The sequence below is a fragment of the Ranitomeya imitator genome, chromosome 1 (assembly GCF_032444005.1).
Source record: "Ranitomeya imitator isolate aRanImi1 chromosome 1, aRanImi1.pri, whole genome shotgun sequence".
Taxonomy (NCBI): Eukaryota; Metazoa; Chordata; class Amphibia; order Anura; family Dendrobatidae; genus Ranitomeya; species Ranitomeya imitator.
Window position 1 is genome coordinate 35,257,826 of NC_091282.1, and position 24,054 is coordinate 35,281,879.

Below are 24,054 nucleotides of genomic sequence, written 5' to 3' on the forward strand. Positions count from 1 at the left end.
GTGAATATAGCCTAACAGGCGCTTGAAGCCTTAATTGCAGAACAAGAGGATACACCAGGTAAATTTCCCGATTTCGTTAAGAAAAAATCAAAAAATTTTCCTCCATTAGCACAGAATTCTTCTGTGGAAGTTTTTGTTAAAATGGTATGTGATGAGGTGACCAATATATCTGCAAATAGGCCGTATGATAATCTCCGGTATGAACAGAGGATGGCGCTTGATGAGCTGACAAAAATGAGGGAGGTTGTATTTAAACCATCCGATAAGGGCGGGAATATTGTTGTATGGCCATGTACACAATATGAAAAAGAAGCATTCAGACAGTTAGGAGATTTATCTTGTTATGAGCGACTGTCCCAAGACCCTACTTTTCTGTATCAGAAAAAACTGTTTGATATTTTAGATTCAGCGTTGGAGGAAGGCATTATCCCTAAATCTATCTGGGAGGGACTGCGGACTGAATTACCAACTGTCCCTACACTATATTTGTTGCCCAAAGTTCATAAAAGCATGATAGATCCCCCTGGGCGCCCTATAATATCTGGGAATGGGAGTCTTTTGGAGCCAGTTTCTAAATTTTGGGATTTTTATCTTAAACCCATTGTAGGGGAATTGCCATAATTTATTAGGGATACTACTGAGGCCCTCCAAAGATTAGATGGTATACATATGAGCCCTGATATGTATATCATAACATGTGACGTCGAATCATTATACACGTCGATGCCCCATGAATTCGGTCTGAATGCAGCCAGGCGTTATTTATGCAGTCGCAATCTTGAAACGACCTTTATTGAATTTCTGATGGAACTTTTGGAGTATGCATTATTTCATAATTATTTTATTTTTAAAGATCGATTCTATTTACAAAAAAGGGGCGTGGCTATGGGCGCAGCATTTGCGCCCTCCTACGCCAATCTTTTTATGGGATCTTGGGAACATGATTATGTCCAAAATGAAGAATACACCATGACTGGTGCAGTAATATCATGGATGAGATTTATAGACGATACTCTGTTTATTTGGCAGGGTCCACGAGAAGAACTGGATAACTATCTCCAATATTTAAATAGGAATAATAGTAACATCAAACTTACATGGATGATAAAACAGGATGCCATCAATTTCTTGGACATTGGAATCAAGATTGACGGATCTGGTCATCTCCATACATCGATATATCGTAAGGAAACTAGTGTCAACGCACTTCTACATGCTCAATCTGCCCATCCTGCCCATGTCATTCGTGCGATTCCAACTGGTCAATTCCTTAGAACGAGACGTATTTGTGATCAAGATGTTAACTTTGAAAAACAAGCAGAAGATCTCGCTGACAGATTTCTGAAACGTGGATATAAAAATGACATCATACATAAAGCCTATATGAGAGCAAAAAATACCGATCGACAGACCTTAATGACTTCCCGGAAGAAGAATAGGGAAACAGATCACCAACTATCACTCAAGATGGCGAGAAATGACTGATATATTTTCAAAATTTTGGCCTATTCTTTTACAGGATCCAAATATATCAATAATAATACCCAAAAAAAAACCTTATTGTCGCAAGACGCTGTAAGACCTTGGGAGAGTCATTGGTCCATAGCCATTACGTCCCTCCGACATCTAATTTTATCTTTAATTCAAAGGGCCCTAAATGGGGGTCATATAGCTGCGGATCATGTAAAGCCTGCAGATATATGACAAAAACGGATGTTTTTCATAATTCAACAAAAACCCGAGAATATAAGATCTTACATCATTTGAATTTCCGTACATCGATGGTGATTTATCAAGCCACTTGCCCTTGTGACCGCATATATGTGGGCATGACGACAAGGGAATTACGTGTTCGCATTTTGGAGCATATTAAGGACATTAAAACAGCAGAGAAGATTGAGATCAATGATGTCAATGCTATATCCAAATTGAAACCGTTAGCGAGACACTTTCGTCATCATCACCCTAATCAATCACATTTGCTTCAAGTAAAAGGAATAGATCGGCTACATTTGGGTAACAGGAGGGGGGATGTCAGCAGGAGACTTGCACAAAAAGAGTGCAAGTGGATTACTATGCTACAAAGCATGACTCCCGTAGGCCTCAATGAACAATGGGGATTTTCCAGTTTTCTCTAGATCTGTTTCGTTATGCTTTCTAATCCTCTTTCAATTCTCTTGTATATATGTCCATGAATATATTGATTATTTTTATTAAATTGTTGTTTTTAATTTAATTAATTTGTTATTTAATAATTCATGAATTTATTTATTAACGTAATGAATTTCTTTCACAGGTTCAATCATTATTTCTCTATATATTTTTTATATATTTTTTACTTTTTTACATATATTGTTTTACATTTTTACATACATTTTCATATTTCTTATTCAATTCAATTTTATTATTTTTTTATATATATTTTTTCATATATGTATGTATATATATATATATATATATATATGTGTATATGTATATATATATATATTTTTTTTTTTTTTTTATTTTGAATTAAAAAAAAAAAAATTCTCTGCCTCCCTTTTTGTTTCCTTCCTTTAGTGTAGGGTGCTTCTTTTCTCAGGTTTATACGCATATTTGTCCAACAGATATTGAATTGAAGTAATATTCATTTTTTGTTACTATTCTTTTCTTATTATTTTTTTTTATATGTATTTATTTTTTTCTCATATTCATTTTTTTAATTTTCACACTATTCCATATATATATATATTTTTTTTTTTATTTATTTTTTTTCATATATATTTTTTGGGGGGCTGCTAAATACTGGCTTTTTCAATAAAATGTATTATTTGGGTATATATGCACAATTATCCATATATATATATATGTATATATATTTTTCACACACGGATTTAATTGGTTTTCTAATATAGTATTAGTTTCTGTGATATTGTAGATATTGTGTTTATTGAATTATGGTTGTGTATGGAGACTGACTGATGATATAAATGCCGATTGTGTGTGTTATAGAATGTATATTTATTAGCTTATATTTAGTTAATTATCGTATAGTTTTATTATATGACTTGTTGCTATTATTATAGATTAATTATACTTATAACAAATATTTGTACATATCATGCCCCAGAGTTTGATTCCCTTATATCTTTATATGCGTTTTCCTGTGCTTAATATTACATCTATAGCCCTGTGGCTTTCCCATAAATATCATGGCTGCTGGTGCGCTGTGCGCCGGACGGCGCATGCGCGCGCTCGGTCCTGGTGCCGGGGGCTCGGCGCGTCATTGACTGCGACCTCTGGACGCACTCGCTGGCACGCTTCCGGTCTCCGGCTCTGTGGACGGAGCTGCGCGCCTGCTCTGTACCGGTGCCATGTAATTATGGCGTCCCTCATCTTATTCTTTGCAGCTGTGGGGACACTATTTATATGCGGTCGCACCCTACACACGCCACTCCCTGACGAAGCGGTTGCGAAACGTGCGTTGGAGTGTTGTGTGCGGGGGCTGCGGCACGCATATCTGGTTGGTAACGGCTGATTTTATTTCCTATATAACTTTTGCACGTCCTTGTTGTTTCTTTATAGGTGCGTCCACACACCTGCCCATTGCATAATTGTGCTATGGCACACTCCTGTTTTTGACTCTGGGGAGTTTTCATATAATCAGTCATAGTGTTTATATTTTCTTATTTTCCCCTCCTTTTTTCCCCCTTCTCTGCACAGGTTATACATAGGCTTTATTATTTAGCCTTATTGGCACAATATATGATATCACATTATCATATTTAATTTTTATCATTGTATGCACTAATAATTAAATATATATATATATTATTTTTTCTATTTTAATCATATATGATTACACATTTAAACACTTATATTATTTAAATTATTGACACCTTTCCATGTTTCAGTATTAGTTTTTTATTATTTTTTATAATTTTTTGCTTTCATTTTTTTGCACACCTTATTTCACACATTTATATATATATATATATATATATATATATATATAATTTTATCACCTTATATACATATAATTCCTTCACCTTCAGATATCCTAACATTTATATCTTTTGTTTTTCATTTTTTTTTTTTTTTACTCTTCATTTTTTATTTTTCCTTTTTTTTTTTTTTTTATATTTTTTTATATTTTATTATTTTTCCCTTTCATTATTTTTTCCTCTATTTCTCTTGATTTGTTATATCATATTACTGATTATATCAATTCTATTAACAATGATCAGGTGTGTGGATTAATTCAGGTATTACTCCTATTATTACATGAAATATTTATTTATTATAAATTCATTGTATTTTATTATGTGAGTATATACTGATTTGTCCTTCAGCCATATTATTATTTTTTATCAATTATCAATATTTCTTGTATGATTTTATATATTTAATTTATGTTGTATTTTTATTAAAATATATTTTTTGCCAATCAGTTCTTGCGTGCCCTGGCCCCCTCACATACTTGTTGTATGTTTTAGTAGACAATTTTTAGTAATATTTTATATACTGTCTTGTCCAAAAATAATAAAAAAGTGTTAATTGTTGTGTTCATGTCACTTTTTAACAAATAAAAGTATTTGATTAAAATCTATGATTGGTTTGTCAGTAAATATTTTTTAGGTTATATATTTTCTGAGTAATATTTACTAAATTGGTTACATTTTGAATATATATTTTGGTATTTCTTTTCTGTATAGGATTTTTCAGTCACATGAGGTCTGGCATTGTCCTGCATCATAAGAAACCCAGGGCCAACCACACCAGCATATGGTCTCACAATGGGTCTGAGGAACTCATCCGGTAGCTAATGGCAGTCAGGCTACCTCTGGTGAGCACATGGAGGGCTGTGCGGCCCTCCAAGGAAATGCCACCCCACACCATTACTGACCCACTGGCAAACCAGTCATGTCGGAGGATGTTGCAGGCAGCAGATCGCTCTCCATGGAGTCTCCAGACTCTGTCACATCTGTCACATGTGCTCAGTGTGAACCTGCTTTCATCCGTGAAGAGCACAGGGCGCCAGTGGCGAATCTGCCAATCTTGGTGTTCTCTGGGAAATGCCAATCACCATGCATGGTGTTGGGCTGTAAGCACTCATACCACCCTCATAGAGTCCGTGTCTGACGATGGCACTGCTCCTCCTGTTCCTACTTGCACAAAGGAGGAGGTAGCAGTCCTGCTGATGTGTTGTTACCTTCCTATAGCCCCCTCCTGGTGTACTGACCTGTCTCCTGGTATCTTCCCTGCTCTGTACACTGCTGACAGACATGGCTACCCTTCTTGCCACAGCTCACATTGATGAGCCATCCTGGATGAGCTGCACTACCTGAGCCACTTCTGTGGGTTGTAGACACCGACTTATGCTACTGTACACTACCTCAAGGGGTGAGAGCACTGACAAAATGCAAAAGTGACCAAAATAACAAACAAAAAGGATGAGAACAGAGAAATGGTCTCTAATCACCACCTGCAGAAGTAAAGATGAGCAGACTTGTTTGGAAAACGATTGCCAATCTCAAATTTGACATGAACGTAGCACATTCAGATTCGTGTTTGGTTTCCCGAGCATTTTTCCTCAAAGTCAGTAAAATTCAGTCACAGTTCGGTAAGTGATCCTTTGGCTAAGATAGTGTTTCAGTATGAAAAGTTGGCAGGACGGGTTCTTTGAGGAGAGGGGTTGTGTATAGGTCAGAGGAGCGGCGAAGTGTAATTTGTTTTGTTAATTAACTTAATGTGTGAACATCCTGACAGCCAATTAGGGCGCAGAAACCATCTAAAACGTCCAGACAAAAGAGCTTCTGTCATTGGCTGCCGAAGTCGCATATCCCTCTCCATATAAAAAGCGGACATGTTGTTTGGGTGACACCATTTTTTCATTGTAGTAGCACAGAGAGGCTGCTCCTGTGGCTGCTGCAAGTAGGCAGATAGACAGTTTATTGTCAGCTACTTAAGCTAGATAGGATCCTGTGTGAAATCGACCTTCCAGCACCTAACACATTTGTGCTAATATTGTGGTGCAGGCAGGAGGCCATATTTCCTAATCTTCATCGTTTGTGCTAATATTGTGGTACAGGCAGGAGGCCACATTGCATAATCTAAGTCATTTGGGCGAATATTGTGGTGCTGGCAGGAGGCCATATTTCAGAATCTAAGTCATTTGGGCTAATATTGTGGTGCAGGCAGGAGGCCACATTTCCTAATCTTAATCGAGTGTGCTAATATTGTGGTACAGGCAGGAGGACACATTTCATAATCTTAATAGTTTGTGCTAATATTGTGGTGCTGGCAGGAGGCCACATTTCTTAATCAAAATAATTTGTGATAATATTGTGGTGCAGGCAGGAGGCCACATTTCTTAATCAAAATCGTTTGGACTAATACTGTGGTACAGGCAGGAGGCCACATTTCATAATCTAAGTCATTTGGGCTAATATTGTGGTACAGGCAGGAGGCCACATTTTATAATCCAAGTCATTTGGGCTAATATTGTGGTGCTGGCAGGAGGCCACATTTCATAATCCAAGTCATTTGTGCTAATATTGTGGTGCTGGCAGGAGGCCACAATTCAGAATCTAAATCCTTTCTGCTAATAGTGTGGGCCAGACACACTATCTCAGAAAATAAATACTGATTGTTTATTTAGTGACAGGTGACTGACAGGTCTGGGCCTAGGGTTGTGAAACAGCTGGTTAAAGGAGAGGAAGTGTACATCCAACATGAGTGGGAAAAAGCGAGGTTATGGTGGTGGAAGGGGGAATAGGCTTGGTGTTCGACTGAAAGCTCTACTGAACAAACACTGTCTCATCTCTCCGACTCTTTATTTTGTCGCTATCTACATCTGTCCGGCGCTAACCCGGTGTGCTGATGATCCTCTACAGCCCAGCAGCTATTCCATGGACACAATACAGAGTCCTCTGTAGTCAAGGCCAGATGCGTTTTGCCTGGGACCTGCTAAGTAAAGTTGCTGTTGGTGGAAGCGTTATTAAGGATTGTGAACGAACAGGATCACTTCGGCACAATGCACACACAGCTCACCAAGCTCGTAGATATCGCCCAGGCATGCGAGGGTCCCAAAGAGAGGCTAAATTATGAAAAAGGTAAGCATTTTTAATAATATAATGATTTAAATGTAACCTTATAATAAATAAATCTACCGTATATAAAAAAAATAAACAAATGTAGAATTCTGGCTCCAATGACCCTACGGTAATATGGATGAGTACAGTCATTCATGTCTGTACGGGTAAAGAGTTTATCACTGCAGGACAAAAAGGGCCAAAAATGGGGTGGAAGAAGCCTCTTCAACATTTCTGTGTGTACAGCAGGTGTTGACTAACACAAGTAAATCTGTAACCGGTGCACTGGTTGCCGGTGTTATTTCTGAAGTCAGGTTGGCTTTGTTGATTCCCATCACATGTGTGTCCCATCCCATAGAAATGAATGGTGTCTCAGCCCAATCCAGCCAATGGATGAGCCCAGTCATAGATAAACGTCATGTATGGCCGCCGACTATCCGGTGATTCATTGACCTTGTGGGGGGCACAGCTCTGTAATATTCGGGTGAGTTGATGGTCACCTACAAGCCACGGATCTGGTGGTTACAGGTCAGTGCAGACCCCGGGGACGTCTCTTTGCGGGTCTTCTCCATAGTGTACGAATCGTTGAGGCTGAGACGTTTTCGCCTATCCGGTCGGGTGCAGCTCTTACTTAGACCCGCAGTGATGTCGCCTCTATTCGCCATTTGCTCCCGACCTGCAAAGAGGCAGATGAGACTCCGCGGAATTTATGGCGTCAAACAATCCAGAACAAATTCTAAATACAGATTGTGTAGTTCTAAATATACATTTCTACGTCAGATGGACCAGATGCCTAGAGGTGACATTTACACTGTTACACACAGAAGTATGGGGTGAGGCCTAAATCCATCTCCTCTAGAGACAGAGCAGTGGGGGGAGGCTCCTGCTGCAGGCAGCTTTCTTACACCTACAAAAGGATAGCAAGGAGAACAAGAGGACAAAATAGCAGGAAAAGAAGACAAGATGTAGGGGAGAAGGTGAGGTTGATCTCTTGGGACACCAAGAGGAGAATTACAGAAGAGTTAAAGGGGTTATCTGGGACTTTGTTTACTTTTTTTGTATGAGGCTAAGAACTTATCAGTTATCTACCTGCTTGTTCTGCCCTACGACAATCTCTCCTGGCTCAGTGACTGCTCCTGCCGGCGATTCTCCTACTTCCTGTGACATCATGTCGACAGAGCAGCTTCTTCTCTTCAGCTCTGCTCTGTCAACAAGGTGTCACTGCCAAGATCATGTTGATTGACAGTCGGCTCAGTCTAGCACAGCTGTCAATCAACATGACGTCGGCAGTGACGCGACATCGACAGAGCAGAACGGAAGAGAAGAAGCTGCTCTGTTGATGTGATATCACAGGAAGCGGGAGAATCGCTGGCAGGAGCGGTCTGTGACTGCTCTGAGCCAGGAGAGATCGTCGTAGGGCAGAACAATCAGGTAGAAAGCAACTACTTTCCGGTAAGTGTTTAGCCCCATGGGGAAAAAAATCCTATAAGGGATTTTACAGACATGCGCCCTAAATCATCAATCAATTTTCACCAAATTTGTGACCTAAAAGTGTATGAAATGTCGCAATCTTTTTTTTTCGCAGCTCACAGTTCTATAAACATTTTGCATCTTTTAGTTCTTATATACGACACCCAGACGACTTTTTGAAAAGTGTGCGGAGTTTATTCTGGAGGGGCACGTCCAACAAATGCATCAAAATGTGTGCCACAAAAATGGCGTCAATTATGATGGAAATGTTCTCCAGTGCCCGAAAGGAATCCATTTCTTGTTTTAGGAATTGACAACAAGAATCCCCTATGGTGAATATTGGCCGTAGATCCTACAATATAGAGGACTTACTTCTGCAGGGCGGTCAGGAGGGTCTGGGTTTCTCTGCTCTTGCTGTGCTGGGACCCGTACACGGCAGTCTGGATCTCCAGACACTGTAAGGAAGGAACAAGAATCCGGCCGTCATATACTGATACATTTACAGCATGGATTCCGAATGGTCAGTGCTACATCTATGGTGAACACTGCCCATCCGGACCCACCAGGACCCACCAGTGCCGATCTGAAGCAGCCCTAAGACCGGGATCTTATTACTTATTGTTACAAATACAATATACACTAAAATCCTACCCGCAGATCATCTCTGACTACTTTAGGGTGCGATTTACATAGATTGCAAAAGCAGGACTGTTGATTTATGGAGTCAGCTCCCTCTAGTGGTGATAGCAAGCAGTCACAATCCTAAATCCGATTTCTGCAGTCAGCTCCCTCTAGTGGTGACAGCAGGCGGTCACATTCCTAAATCCGATTTCTGCAGTCAGCTCCCTCTAGTGGTGACAGCAGGTAGTCACAATCCTAAATCCGATTTCTGCAGTCAGCTCCCTCTAGTGGTGACAGCAGGCAGTCACAATCCTAAAACCGATTTCTGCAGTCAGCTCCCTCTAGTGGTGACAGCAGGCGGTCACAATCCTAAATCCGATTCCTGCAGTCAGCTCCCTCTAGTGGTGACAGGTTGCGGTCACAATCCTAAAACCGATTTCTGCAGTCAGCTCCCTCTAGTGGTGACAGCAGGCGGTCACAATCCTAAATCCGATTTCTGCAGTCAGCTCCCTCTAGTGGTGCCAGCAGGTAGTCACAATCCTAAATCCGATTTCTGCAGTCAGCTCCCTCTAGTGGTGACAGCAGGCGGTCACATTCCTAAATCCGATTTCTGCAGTCAGCTCCCTCTAGTGGTGACAGCAGGCAGTCACAATCCTAAAACCGATTTCTGCAGTCAGCTCCCTCTAGTGGTGACAGCAGGCGGTCACATTCCTAAATCCGATTTCTGCAGTCAGCTCCCTCTAGTGGTGACAACAGGCAGTCACAATCCTAAATCAGATTTCTGCAGTCAGCTCCCTCTAGTGGTGACAGCAAGCAGTCACAATCCTAAATCCGATTTCTGCAGTCAGCTCCCTCTAGTGGTGACAGCAGGTAGTCACAATCCTAAATCCGATTTCTGCAGTCAGCTCCCTCTAGTGGTCACAGCAGGCGGTCACATTCCTAAATCCGATTTCTGCAGTCAGCTCCCTCTAGTGGTGACAGCAGGCAGTCACAATCCTAAAACCGATTTCTGCAGTCAGCTCCCTCTAGTGGTGACAGCAGGTGGTCACAATCCTAAATCTGATTTATGCAGTCAGCTCCCTCTAGTATTCACAGCAGGCAGTCACAATCCTAAATCCGATTTCTGCAGTCAGCTCCCTCTAGTGGTGACAGCAGATGGTCACAATCCTAAATCTGATTTCTGCAGTCAGCTCCCTCTAGTGGTGACAGCAGGCGGTCACAATCCTAAATCCGATTTCTGCAGTCAGCTCCCTCTAGTGGTGACAGCAGGCGGTCACAATCCTAAATCCGATTTCTGCAGTCAGCTCCCTCTAGTGGTGACAGCAGGCGGTCACAATCCTAAATCCGATTTCTGCAGTCAGCTCCCTCTAGTGGTGACAGCAAGCAGTCACAATCCTAAATCCGATTTCTGCAGTCAGCTCCCTCTAGTGGTGACAGCAGGCGGTCACAATTCTAAATCCGATTTCTGCAGTCAGCTCCCTCTAGTGGTGACAGCAGTCGATCACAATCCTAAATCCGATTTCTGCAGTCAGCTCCCTCTAGTGGTGACAGCAGGTAGTCACAATCCTAAATCCGATTTCTGCAGTCAGCTCCCTCTAGTGGTGACAGCAGGTAGTCACAATCCTAAAACCGATTTCTGCAGTCAGCTCCCTCTAGTGGTGACAGCAGGCAGTCACAATCCTAAAACCGATTTCTGCAGTCAGCTCCCTCTAGTGGTGACAGCAGGCAGTCACAATCCTAAATCCGATTTCTGCAGTCAGCTCCCTCTAGTGGTGACAGCAGGCAGTCACAATCCTAAATCCGATTTCTGCAGTCAGCTCCCTCTAGTGGTGACAGCAGGTAGTCACAATCCTAAATCCGATTTCTGCAGTCAGCTCCCTCTAGTGGTGACAGCAAGCAGTCACAATCCTAAATCCGATTTCTGCAGTCAGCTCCCTCTAGTGGTGACAGCAGGCGGTCACAATCCTAAATCCGATTTCTGCAGTCAGCTCCCTCTAGTGGTGACAGCAGGCGGTCACATTCCTAAATCCGATTTCTGCAGTCAGCTCCCTCTAGTGGTCACAGCAGGCGTTCACAATCCTAAATCCGATTTCTGCTGTCAGCTCCCTCTAGTGGTCACAGCAAGCAGTCACAATCCTAAATCCGATTTCTGCAGTCAGCTCCCTCTAGTGGTGACAGCAGGCGGTCACATTCCTAAATCCGATTTCTGCAGTCAGCTCCCTCTAGTGGTCACAGCAGGCGTTCACAATCCTAAATCCGATTTCTGCAGTCAGCTCCCTCTAGTGGTGACAGCAGGCAGTCACAATCCTAAATCCGATTTCTGCAGTCAGCTCCCTCTAGTGGTCACAGCAGGTAGTCACATTCCTAAATCTGATTTATGCAGTCAGCTCCCTCTAGTGGTGACAGCAGGCGGTCACAATCCTAAATCCGATTTCTGCAGTCAGCTCCCTCTAGTGGTGACAGCAGGTAGTCACAATCCTAAATCCGATTTATGCAGTCAGCTCCCTCTAGTGGTGACAGCAGGTAGTCACAATCCTAAATCCGATTTCTGCAGTCAGCTCCCTCTAGTGGTGACAGCAGGCAGTCACATTCCTAAATCCGATTTCTGCAGTCAGCTCCCTCTAGTGGTGACAGCAAGCAGTCACAATCCTAAATCCGATTTCTGCAGTCAGCTCCCTCTAGTGGTGACAGCAGGTAGTCACAATCCTAAATCTGATTTCTGCAGTCAGCTCCCTCTAGTGGTCACAGCAGGCAGTCACAATCCTAAATCCGATTTCTGCAGTCAGCTCCCTCTAGTGGTGACAGCAGGCGGTCACATTCCTAAATCCGATTTCTGCAGTCAGCTCCCTCTAGTGGTCACAGCAGGCAGTCACAATCCTAAATCCGATTTCTGCAGTCAGCTCCCTCTAGTGGTGACAGCAGGCAGTCACAATCCTAAATCCGACTTCTGCAGTCAGCTCCCTCTAGTGGTGACAGCAGGCAGTCACAATCCTAAATCCGATTTCTGCAGTCAGCTCCCTCTAGTGGTGACAGCAGGCAGTCACATTCCTAAATCCGATTTCTGCAGTCAGCTCCCTCTAGTGGTCACAGCAGGCAGTCACATTCCTAAATCTGATTTATGCAGTCAGCTCCCTCTAGTAGTCACAGCAGGCAGTCACATTCCTAAATCTGATTTCTGCAGTCAGCTCCCTCTAGTGGTCACAGCAGGCAGTCACAATCCTAAATCCGATCTATACAGTCAGCTCCCTCTAGTGGTCACAGCAGGCGGTCACATTCCTAAATCCGATTTCTGCAGTCAGCTCCCTCTAGTGGTCACAGCAGGTAGTCACATTCCTAAATCCGATTTCTGCAGTCAGCTCCCTCTAGTGGTGACAGCAGGCAGTCACAATCCTAAATCCGATTTCTGCAGTCAGCTCCCTCTAGTGGTGACAGCAGGCAGTCACAATCCTAAATCCGATTTCTGCAGTCAGCTCCCTCTAGTGGTGACAGCAGGTAGTCACATTCCTAAATCCGATTTCTGCAGTCAGCTCCCTCTAGTGGTGACAGCAGGCAGTCACAATCCTAAATCCGATTTCTGCAGTCAGCTCCCTCTAGTGGTGACAGCAGGCAGTCACAATCCTAAATCCGATTTCTGCAGTCAGCTCTCTCTAGTGGTGACAGCAGGCGGTCACATTCCTAAATCCGATTTCTGCAGTCAGCTCCCTCTAGTGGTCACAGCAAGCAATCACAATCCTAAATCCGATCTATACAGTCAGCTCCCTCTAGTGGTCACAGCAGGCAGTCACAATCCTAAATCCGATCTATACAGTCAGCTCCCTCTAGTGGTCACAGCAGGCAGTCACAATCCTAAATCCGATTTCTGCAGTCAGCTCCCTCTAGTGGTCACAGCAGGCAGTCACAATCCTAAATCCGATTTATGCAGTCAGCTCCCTCTAGTGGTGACAGCAGGCGGTCACATTCCTAAATCCGATTTCTGCAGTCAGCTCCCTCTAGTGGTCACAGCAGGCGGTCACAATCCTAAATCCGATCTATACAGTCAGCTCCCTCTAGTGGTGACAGCAGGTAGTCACATTCCTAAATCCGATTTCTTCAGTCAGCTCCCTCTAGTGGTGACAGCAGGCGGTCACATTCCTAAATCCGATTTCTGCAGTCAGCTCCCTCTAGTGGTCACAGCAGGCGGTCACAATCCTAAATCCGATCTATACAGTCAGCTCCCTCTAGTGGTGACAGCAGGTAGTCACAATCCTAAATCCGATTTCTGCAGTCAGCTCCCTCTAGTGGTGACAGCAAGCAGTCACAATCCTAAATCCGATTTCTGCAGTCAGCTCCCTCTAGTGGTCACAGCAGGCAGTCACAATCCTAAATTCGATTTCTGCAGTCAGCTCCCTCTAGTGGTGACAGCAGGTAGTCACATTCCTAAATCCGATTTCTGCAGTCAGCTCCCTCTAGTGGTGACAGCATGCGGTCACAATCCTAAATTCGATTTCTGCAGTCAGCTCCCTCTAGTGGTCACAGCAGGCAGTCACAATCCTAAATTCGATTTCTGCAGTCAGCTCCCTCTAGTGGTGACAGCAGGTAGTCACATTCCTAAATCCGATTTCTGCAGTCAGCTCCCTCTAGTGGTGACAGCATGCGGTCACAATCCTAAATTCGATTTCTGCAGTCAGCTCCCTCTAGTGGTGACAGCAGGCGGTCACATTCCTAAATCCGATTTCTGCAGTCAGCTCCCTCTAGTGGTGACAGCAGGCGGTCACAATCCTAAATCCGATTTCTGCAGTCAGCTCCCTCTAGTGGTGACAGCATGCGGTCACAATCCTAAATCCGATTTCTGCAGTCAGCTCCCTCTAGTGGTGACAGCAGGCAGTCACAATCCTAAATCCGATTTCTGCAGTCAGCTCCCTCTAGTGGTCACAGCAGGTAGTCACATTCCTAAATCCGATTTCTGCAGTCAGCTCCCTCTAGTGGTGACAGCAGGCAGTCACAATCCTAAATCCGATTTCTGCAGTCAGCTCCCTCTAGTGGTGACAGCAGGCAGTCACAATCCTAAATCCGATTTCTGCAGTCAGCTCCCTCTAGTGGTGACAGCAGGTAGTCACATTCCTAAATCCGATTTCTGCAGTCAGCTCCCTCTAGTGGTGACAGCAGGCAGTCACAATCCTAAATCCGATTTCTGCAGTCAGCTCCCTCTAGTGGTGACAGCAGGCAGTCACAATCCTAAATCCGATTTCTGCAGTCAGCTCTCTCTAGTGGTGACAGCAGGCGGTCACATTCCTAAATCCGATTTCTGCAGTCAGCTCCCTCTAGTGGTCACAGCAAGCAATCACAATCCTAAATCCGATCTATACAGTCAGCTCCCTCTAGTGGTCACAGCAGGCAGTCACAATCCTAAATCCGATCTATACAGTCAGCTCCCTCTAGTGGTCACAGCAGGCAGTCACAATCCTAAATCCGATTTCTGCAGTCAGCTCCCTCTAGTGGTCACAGCAGGCAGTCACAATCCTAAATCCGATTTATGCAGTCAGCTCCCTCTAGTGGTGACAGCAGGCGGTCACATTCCTAAATCCGATTTCTGCAGTCAGCTCCCTCTAGTGGTCACAGCAGGCGGTCACAATCCTAAATCCGATCTATACAGTCAGCTCCCTCTAGTGGTGACAGCAGGTAGTCACATTCCTAAATCCGATTTCTTCAGTCAGCTCCCTCTAGTGGTGACAGCAGGCGGTCACATTCCTAAATCCGATTTCTGCAGTCAGCTCCCTCTAGTGGTCACAGCAGGCGGTCACAATCCTAAATCCGATCTATACAGTCAGCTCCCTCTAGTGGTGACAGCAGGTAGTCACAATCCTAAATCCGATTTCTGCAGTCAGCTCCCTCTAGTGGTGACAGCAAGCAGTCACAATCCTAAATCCGATTTCTGCAGTCAGCTCCCTCTAGTGGTCACAGCAGGCAGTCACAATCCTAAATTCGATTTCTGCAGTCAGCTCCCTCTAGTGGTGACAGCAGGTAGTCACATTCCTAAATCCGATTTCTGCAGTCAGCTCCCTCTAGTGGTGACAGCATGCGGTCACAATCCTAAATTCGATTTCTGCAGTCAGCTCCCTCTAGTGGTCACAGCAGGCAGTCACAATCCTAAATTCGATTTCTGCAGTCAGCTCCCTCTAGTGGTGACAGCAGGTAGTCACATTCCTAAATCCGATTTCTGCAGTCAGCTCCCTCTAGTGGTGACAGCATGCGGTCACAATCCTAAATTCGATTTCTGCAGTCAGCTCCCTCTAGTGGTGACAGCAGGCGGTCACATTCCTAAATCCGATTTCTGCAGTCAGCTCCCTCTAGTGGTGACAGCAGGCGGTCACAATCCTAAATCCGATTTCTGCAGTCAGCTCCCTCTAGTGGTGACAGCATGCGGTCACAATCCTAAATCCGATTTCTGCAGTCAGCTCCCTCTAGTGGTGACAGCAGGCAGTCACAATCCTAAATCCGATTTCTGCAGTCAGCTCCCTCTAGTGGTCACAGCAGGCAGTCACAATGCTAAATCCGATTTCTGCAGTCAGCTCCCTCTAGTGGTCACAGCAGGCAGTCACAATCCTAAATCCGATTTCTGCAGTCAGCTCCCTCTAGTGGTGACAGCAGGCGGTCACAATAATAAATCTGCAGGTTACAGGAAGCAAAATCACCTTTTTCAGCAGGCGGTAGGCCTTCTTTATTTTTCCATCAGCCAGGTGTACGCTGCCCATGATACTGAGCATCTCAGCCACAACCTCGCTGTACTCTGTGTCTGAGCCCACCGCTTCCTTCATCATCTTATACGCCTCCTAGAGGAGCAGAGATGAATTACAGCAGAAAAATGAAAAGAGTCGCACAAAGTACTAACTCAGGACAACCTATTCCTTAAAGGGATATTATGATTTGGAACCCTTATGTGAATAGTTATGGCAGAAAAGTCAGACTCTGGCAGTCCGGCTGTTGAATCTGATCCATCTCACTTTTCATGATTGGCAGCTCAAACAGAATAAAGAACCTGGGGTGTCCTAGGTTAGAAAAAAATGTCTGCTTTCTTCCAGAAACAGCGCCACTTCTATCTGAAGGTTGTGTCTGGTATTGCAGCTCAGTCACTTATTTCAGTGGATCTTTTGTGCGGTACCAGACACAACCTGTGGACTGGTGTGGCGCTGTTTTCCAAATCTTGGATAACCCCCATACAAACACAGCTGAACATGTTTATTTGTTTCCCCCCTAAATACAGCAGCCGCCTCACTGTGCAGGGATAGGGTCGGGGCGTAGATGCAGGTCCCATCACAAGAATTTATTACAAACCCTGTGGCTGTTCTGACATCCCTCGTACCTGAGTTTTCCCGATTTGTATGAGCCATTTGCTGAACTCCACGCATGTGCTCAACGTCCGAGAGTCGTCGGGGCCTCGCACCGCTCGGTAAACCCCCAGACTCTCTGTAAAATACTTATCAGCGTGTTCTAGAAACAATAACCAAAAAAAATCATTTTTCAAAAAGAAAGTTAAAAAATAACTTTTCCACTACAACCACCAGGAGGCGCTCACTTCATAATGATTTATTGTTGCATTTAAAGGGAATCTGTCAGCAGGTTTTTGCTATGTAATGTGAGTACGGCATAACGTAGGGGCAAAGACCCTGAATCCAACAATGTATCACTTATTGGTGTGTGTTACTGTGTTCAATAAAATCAGTGTTTTATTAGCAGGAGATTATCACTTTGGGATACATTCAATATTTTGATGGCATTTATTTATAGAAATGAGATGACAAAACCCCAATATTGGCATTTTATTTTTTTCTTTCTTTTTATGGCATTTACCGTATGGATTCATTAAAGGGACACTGTCACCTGAATTTGGAGGGAACAATCTTCAGCCATAGGGGCGGGGTTTTGGGGTTTTTGATTCACCCTTTCCTTACCCGCTGGCTGCATGCTGGCTGCAATATTGGATTGAAGTTAATTCTCTGTCCTCCGTAGTACACGCCTGCGCAAGGCAATCTTCCCTGAAGATTGTTCCCTCCAAATCCAGGTTACAGTGTCCCTTTAGGGTATGTGCACACGTCCGGATTTTTAGCGTTTTTTTTGTGGAATTTCGCTATAAAAACGCTATAATTCCGCATCAAAAACGCTAAAAATATGCATCCTATCATTTAGAATGCATTCCGGATTTTTTGTTCAGATGGATGCGTTTTTTACCGCAAAAAAAACGCATTCCGCAAAAAAATGAACATGCTCATTCTTTTTGCGGATTTTTTGCGGAATTCTTTGCCAAAATGACTTTTAGGAAAAAAAAGAAAAAAAAACGCAAAAATTCTGCAAAAAATCCGCAAAAAATCCGCGCAAAAAACCGTGCAAAAACCACGATAAATCCGCGCGGAAAAAAACGCGAATTTCTGCCAGAAATCTCCGGATTTTGTCAGGAAAAAAACCTGACGTGTGCACATACCCTTAAGGTTATATTTTGGAAGACTGGACTTTTACGGTAGCTCCGAAACCAAATATGTTTACATGTTTATATTTTTTTGTATTTCTTTATTTTTGACAAGGAAAGAAGGGGTTAATTCACATTTTTATATTTTTCTTTTTTTTAGTTTTACTTTAATTTTTTAGTTCACTTAGGAGACTTGAACCTGCGATCATCTGATCACATATTTTACAATACGGCAGAGCACAAATCACAGTCTCCTATGAAGCTAATGACACCGGAAAGCCAAAATGTCAGTAATGGGGCCTTTAGCCGACCCTCAACTGCTATATCAACCCATTGAAACGCTTTTAGCCATCCCCCCTCACCTCCCACTACTGCCTGAGACCAGAGGGTCAATGATAAACACAGTGATGTCTGTCACGGTACAGAGAAAGCACACAGTGATGTCAGAGTACAGGGATAATACACACAGTGATGTCAGAGTACAGGGATAATACACACAGTGATGTCAGAGTACAGGGATAATACACACAGTGATGTCACAGTACAGGGATAATACACACAGTGATGTCAGAGTACAGGGATAATACACACAGTGATGTCACGGTACAGAGAAAGCACACAGTGATGTCAGAGTACAGGGATAATACACACAGTGATGTCACAGTACAGAGAAAGCACACAGTGACGCCAGAGTACAGGGATAATACACACAGTGATGTCAGAGTACAGGGATAATACACACAGTGATGTCACAGTACAGGGATAATACACACAGTGATGTCACAGTACAGGGATAATACACACAGTGATGTCACAGTACAGGGATAATACACACAGTGATGTCACAGTACAGGGATAATACACACAGTGATGTCACAGTACAGGGATAATACACACAGCGATGTCACAGTACAGGGATAATACACACAGTGATGTCACAGTACAGGGATAGTACACACAGTGATGTCACAGTACAGGGATAGTACACACAGTGATATTACAGTACAGGGATAATACACACAGTGATGTCACAGTACAGAGATAATACACACAGTGATGTCACAGTACAGGGATAATACACACAGTGATGTCACAGTACAGGGATAGTACACACAGTGATATCACAGTACAGGGATAATACACACAGTGATGTCACAGTACAGGGATAATACACACAGTGATGTCACAGTACAGGGATAGTACACACAGTGATGTCACAGTACAGGGATAATACACACAGTGATGTCACAGTACAGAGAAAGCACACAGTGACGCCAGAGTACAGGGATAATACACACAGTGATGTCACAGTACAGGGATAATACACACAGTGATGTCACAGTACAGGGATAATACACACAGTGATGTCAGAATACAGGGATAATACACACAGTGATGCCAGAGTACAGGGATAATACACACAGTTATGTCACAGTACAGGGATAATACACACAGTGGTGTCACAGTACAGAGAAAGCACACAGTGACGCCAGAGTACAGGGATAATACACACAGTGAGGTCACAGTACAGGGATAATACACACAGTGATGTCACAGTACAGGGATAATACACACAGTGATGTCACAGTACAGGGATAATACACACAGTGATGTCAGAATACAGGGATGATACACACAGTGATGCCAGAGTACAGGGATAATACACACAGTGATGTCACAGTACAGGGATAATACACACAGTTATGTCACAGTACAGGGATAATACACACAGTGATGTCACAGTACAGAGAAAGCACACAGTGACGCCAGAGTACAGGGATAATACACACAGTGATATCACAGTTCAGGGATAATACACACAGTGATGTCACAGTATAGGGATAATACACACAGTGAATTCAGAATACAGGGATAATACACACAGTGATGCCAGAGTACAGGGATAATACACACAGTGATGTCACAGTACAGGGATAATACACACAGTGATGTCACAGTACAGGGATAATACACACAGTGATGTCACAGTACAGGGATAATACACACAGTGATGTCAGAGTACAGGGATAATACACACAGTGATGTCACAGTACAGAGAAAGCACACAGTGACGCCAGAATACAGGGATAATACACACAGTGATGTCACAGTACAGGGATAATACACACAGTGATGTCACAGTACAGAGATAATACACACAGTGATGTCACCGTACAGGGACAGTACACACAGTGATGTCACAGTGCAGGGATAATACACATAGGGATGTCAAAGTACAGGGATAATACACACAGTGATGTCAGAATACAGGGATAATACACACAGCGATGCCAGAGTACAGGGATAATACACACAGTGATGTCACAGTACAGGGATAATACACACAGTGATGTCACAGTACAGGGATAATACACACAGTGATGTCAGAGTACAGGGATAATACACACAGTGATGTCACAGTACAGGGATAGTACACACAGTGATATCACAGTACAGGGATAATACACACAGTGATGTCACAGTACAGGGATAATACACACAGTGATGTCACAGTACAGGGATAGTACACACAGTGATGTCACAGTACAGGGATAATACACACAGTGATGTCACAGTACAGAGAAAGCACACAGTGACGCCAGAGTACAGGGATAATACACACAGTGATGTCAGAGTACAGGGATAATACACACAGTGATGTCACAGTACAGGGATAATACACACAGTGATGTCACAGTACAGGGATAATACACACAGTGATGTCACAGTACAGGGATAATACACACAGTGATGTCACAGTACAGGGATAGTACACACAGTGATATCACAGTACAGGGATAATACACACAGTGATGTCACAGTACAGGGATAATACACACAGTGATGTCACAGTACAGGGATAGTACACACAGTGATGTCACAGTACAGGGATAATACACACAGTGATGTCACAGTACAGAGAAAGCACACAGTGACGCCAGAGTACAGGGATAATACACACAGTGATGTCACAGTACAGGGATAATACACACAGTGATGTCACAGTACAGGGATAATACACACAGTGATGTCAGAATACAGGGATAATACACACAGTGATGCCAGAGTACAGGGATAATACACACAGTTATGTCACAGTACAGGGATAATACACACAGTGATGTCACAGTACAGAGAAAGCACACAGTGACGCCAGAGTACAGGGATAATACACACAGTGAGGTCACAGTACAGGGATAATACACACAGTGATGTCACAGTACAGGGATAACACACACAGTGATGTCACAGTACAGGGATAATACACACAGTGATGTCAGAATACAGGGATGATACACACAGTGATGCCAGAGTACAGGGATAATACACACAGTGATGTCACAGTACAGGGATAATACACACAGTTATGTCACAGTACAGGGATAATACACACAGTGATGTCACAGTACAGAGAAAGCACACAGTGACGCCAGAGTACAGGGATAATACACACAGTGATATCACAGTACAGGGATAATACACACAGTGATGTCACAGTATAGGGATAATACACACAGTGATGTCAGAATACAGGGATAATACACACAGTGATGCCAGAGTACAGGGATAATACACACAGTGATGTCACAGTACAGGGATAATACACACAGTGATGTCACAGTACAGGGATAATACACACAGTGATGTCACAGTACAGGGATAATACACACAGTGATGTCAGAGTACAGGGATAATACACACAGTGATGTCACAGTACAGAGAAAGCACACAGTGACGCCAGAATACAGGGATAATACACACAGTGATGTCACAGTACAGGGATAATACACACAGTGATGTCACAGTACAGAGATAATACACACAGTGATGTCACCGTACAGGGACAGTACACACAGTGATGTCACAGTGCAGGGATAATACACATAGGGATGTCAAAGTACAGGGATAATACACACAGAGATGTCAGAATACAGGGATAATACACACAGCGATGCCAGAGTACAGGGATAATACACACAGTGATGTCACAGTACAGGGATAATACACACAGTGATGTCACAGTACAGGGATAATACACACAGTGATGTCAGAGTACAGGGATAATACACACAGTGATGTCACAGTACAGAGAATGCACACAGTGACGCCAGAATACAGGGATAATACACACAGTGATGTCACAGTACAGGGATAATACACACAGTGATGTCACAGTACAGGGATAGTACACACAGTAATGTCACAGTGCAGGGATAATACACACAGTGATGTCACAGTACAGGGATAATACACACAGTAATGTCATAGTGCAGGGATAATACACACAGTGATGTCAAAGTACAGGGATAATACACACAGTGATGTCACAGTACAGGGATAATACACACAGTGATGTCACAGGACAGGGATAATACACACAGTGATGTCACAGTACAGGGATAATACACACCGTGATGTCACAGTACAGAGATAATACACACCGTGATGTCACAGTACAGGGACAATACACACAGTGATGTCACAGGACAGGGATAATACACACAGTGATGTCACAGTACAGGGATAATACACACAGTGATGTCACAGTACAGGGATAATACACACAGTGATGTCAGAATACAGGGATAATACACACAGTGATGCCAGAGTACAGGGATAATACACACAGTGATGTCACAGTACAGGGATAATACACACAGTTATGTCACAGTACAGGGATAATACACACAGTGATGTCAGAGTACAGGGATAATACACACAGTGATGTCACAGTACAGAGAAAGCACACAGTGACGCCAGAATACAGGGATAATACACACAGTGATGTCACAGAACAGGGATAATACACACAGTGATGTCACAGTACAGAGATAATACACACAGTGATGTCACAGTACAGGGACAGTACACACAGTGATGTCACAGTACAGGGATAATACACACAGTGATGTCACAGTACAGGGATAGTACACACAGTGATGTCACAGTACAGGGATAATACACACAGTGATGTCACAGTACAGGGATAATACACACAGTGATGTCACAGTACAGGGATAATACACACAGTGATGTCACAGTACAGAGAAAGCACACAGTGACGCCAGAATACAGGGATAATACACACAGTGATGTCACAGTACAGGGATAATACACACAGTGATGTCACAGTACAGGGATAGTACACACAGTAATGTCACAGTGCAGGGAAGTAGTGTATAAGCGGGTGGTTTCGTCAAACTCAATCTGACAGGTGCCCCGCCCCTATCAAAGTGTATCAAAGTGTGTAACCCCTCCCCTCCCCTTGTTTGACGGCTGGTATCCAGCTGTCCCTCCTTGTTTGATTTCCCCTTTTGATATAGTTTAATATAGTTTAATTTGTTGTAGTTTTGATATTATTCCCGTATTTTGTGGAATAACACATGTTTATAATTATAGCCTAGTCGTGTATTTATTTTACACGTGGTTTATAACACCTTTCTCATTTGTTTATAATAGATTTTATACGTATCCCCGAGTTTGATTCTGTAAGCTTTTGTTTTATTCACAGTGTATTCATATAGTGGAGAACTTAAAGCTGTTTATATGTGTCTCTACTGAACACTATGGTGAACATTAACTAAATGTTTATTTTCCCAAACAGAGAATCTGCTGTGGGTATTTGCAGTGTATTCATATAGTGGAGAACTTAAAGCTGTCTATTTGTTTTTGTAAATGGTGAACACTAACTAAATGGTGAACATTATCTAAATTAGGTTAACTGCGGTTCAGAGGTTCATAACACCTAGGTCAAGCAATTGTTGTTGTATTTGCGTACCCCATAAATGTTTATTTCCACAAACAGAAAAGTTATTGTGTCCTGAAGATGGCATCTGAGGTTATTTGTTATCTACTGAGGCCATTGCAAGCTGTGTTTATTCACATTGTAGCAGGTTTTATCCTTGTGGCTGCCTTATATACACAGAAGAGATATGCACCAATGTCACAACACAAGTTATAATATGACCCAATGTTACAATACAAGTAAGAAGCGGCGTGTTTTATACGAATAAAAACCAAAGACACGATATTGTAAAAAAAATTTAAAAGATTTATTTCTCACGATAAAACAGCATCTCAAAGACATTTCAACACTATAAAAAATTCTTACAGAATATAAAAAGTAAAAACATTACAATACAGTAATATGACAGTACAGTAACAGTACAATGATCAATTACACTTCTTACAAAATAATTAATATAGCGTTACAAGGCGTGTACAGCATTTATCCAGTACATTCTTTACATCGTGAGCCACATGGTTTGTAGCAGCGGTAGAGACCTTTTTTTAGGTAGCAAAGTTCCACGTGTGGTACCTAATGACGGGGAATGTAAAGATTGAATTGTACGGGGTGACGCCGCTAACTTCAGCGGTGTAGATACAGAGCGTGTCTCACTGTTGGTAATTTTTAATTCATCTAAAAGCTTCCTAGTAGCGGGGTTACCC

The 24,054-nt window shown here is 42.9% G+C and overlaps 1 protein-coding gene across 3 annotated transcripts in view; it reads right to left on the reverse strand.

The window, feature by feature from the left end:
• Window positions 1-7,083: 7,083 nt before the first annotated feature.
• The window catches only part of TTC23L (tetratricopeptide repeat domain 23 like), an 83,442-nt gene continuing 66,471 nt past the window's right edge, over window positions 7,084-24,054 (reverse strand). For all 3 annotated transcript variants that reach the window (XM_069745971.1, XM_069745972.1, XM_069745970.1), the window contains 4 exons: window positions 16,504-16,631; window positions 15,836-15,973; window positions 8,916-8,998; window positions 7,084-7,749 (listed from right to left, as the gene is read on the reverse strand). In XM_069745971.1, the coding sequence (XP_069602072.1) occupies window positions 7,728-7,749; window positions 8,916-8,998; window positions 15,836-15,973; window positions 16,504-16,631 (371 nt within the window). In that variant the 3' untranslated portion in view covers window positions 7,084-7,727. The remainder of the gene's footprint in view (window positions 7,750-8,915; window positions 8,999-15,835; window positions 15,974-16,503; window positions 16,632-24,054) is intronic.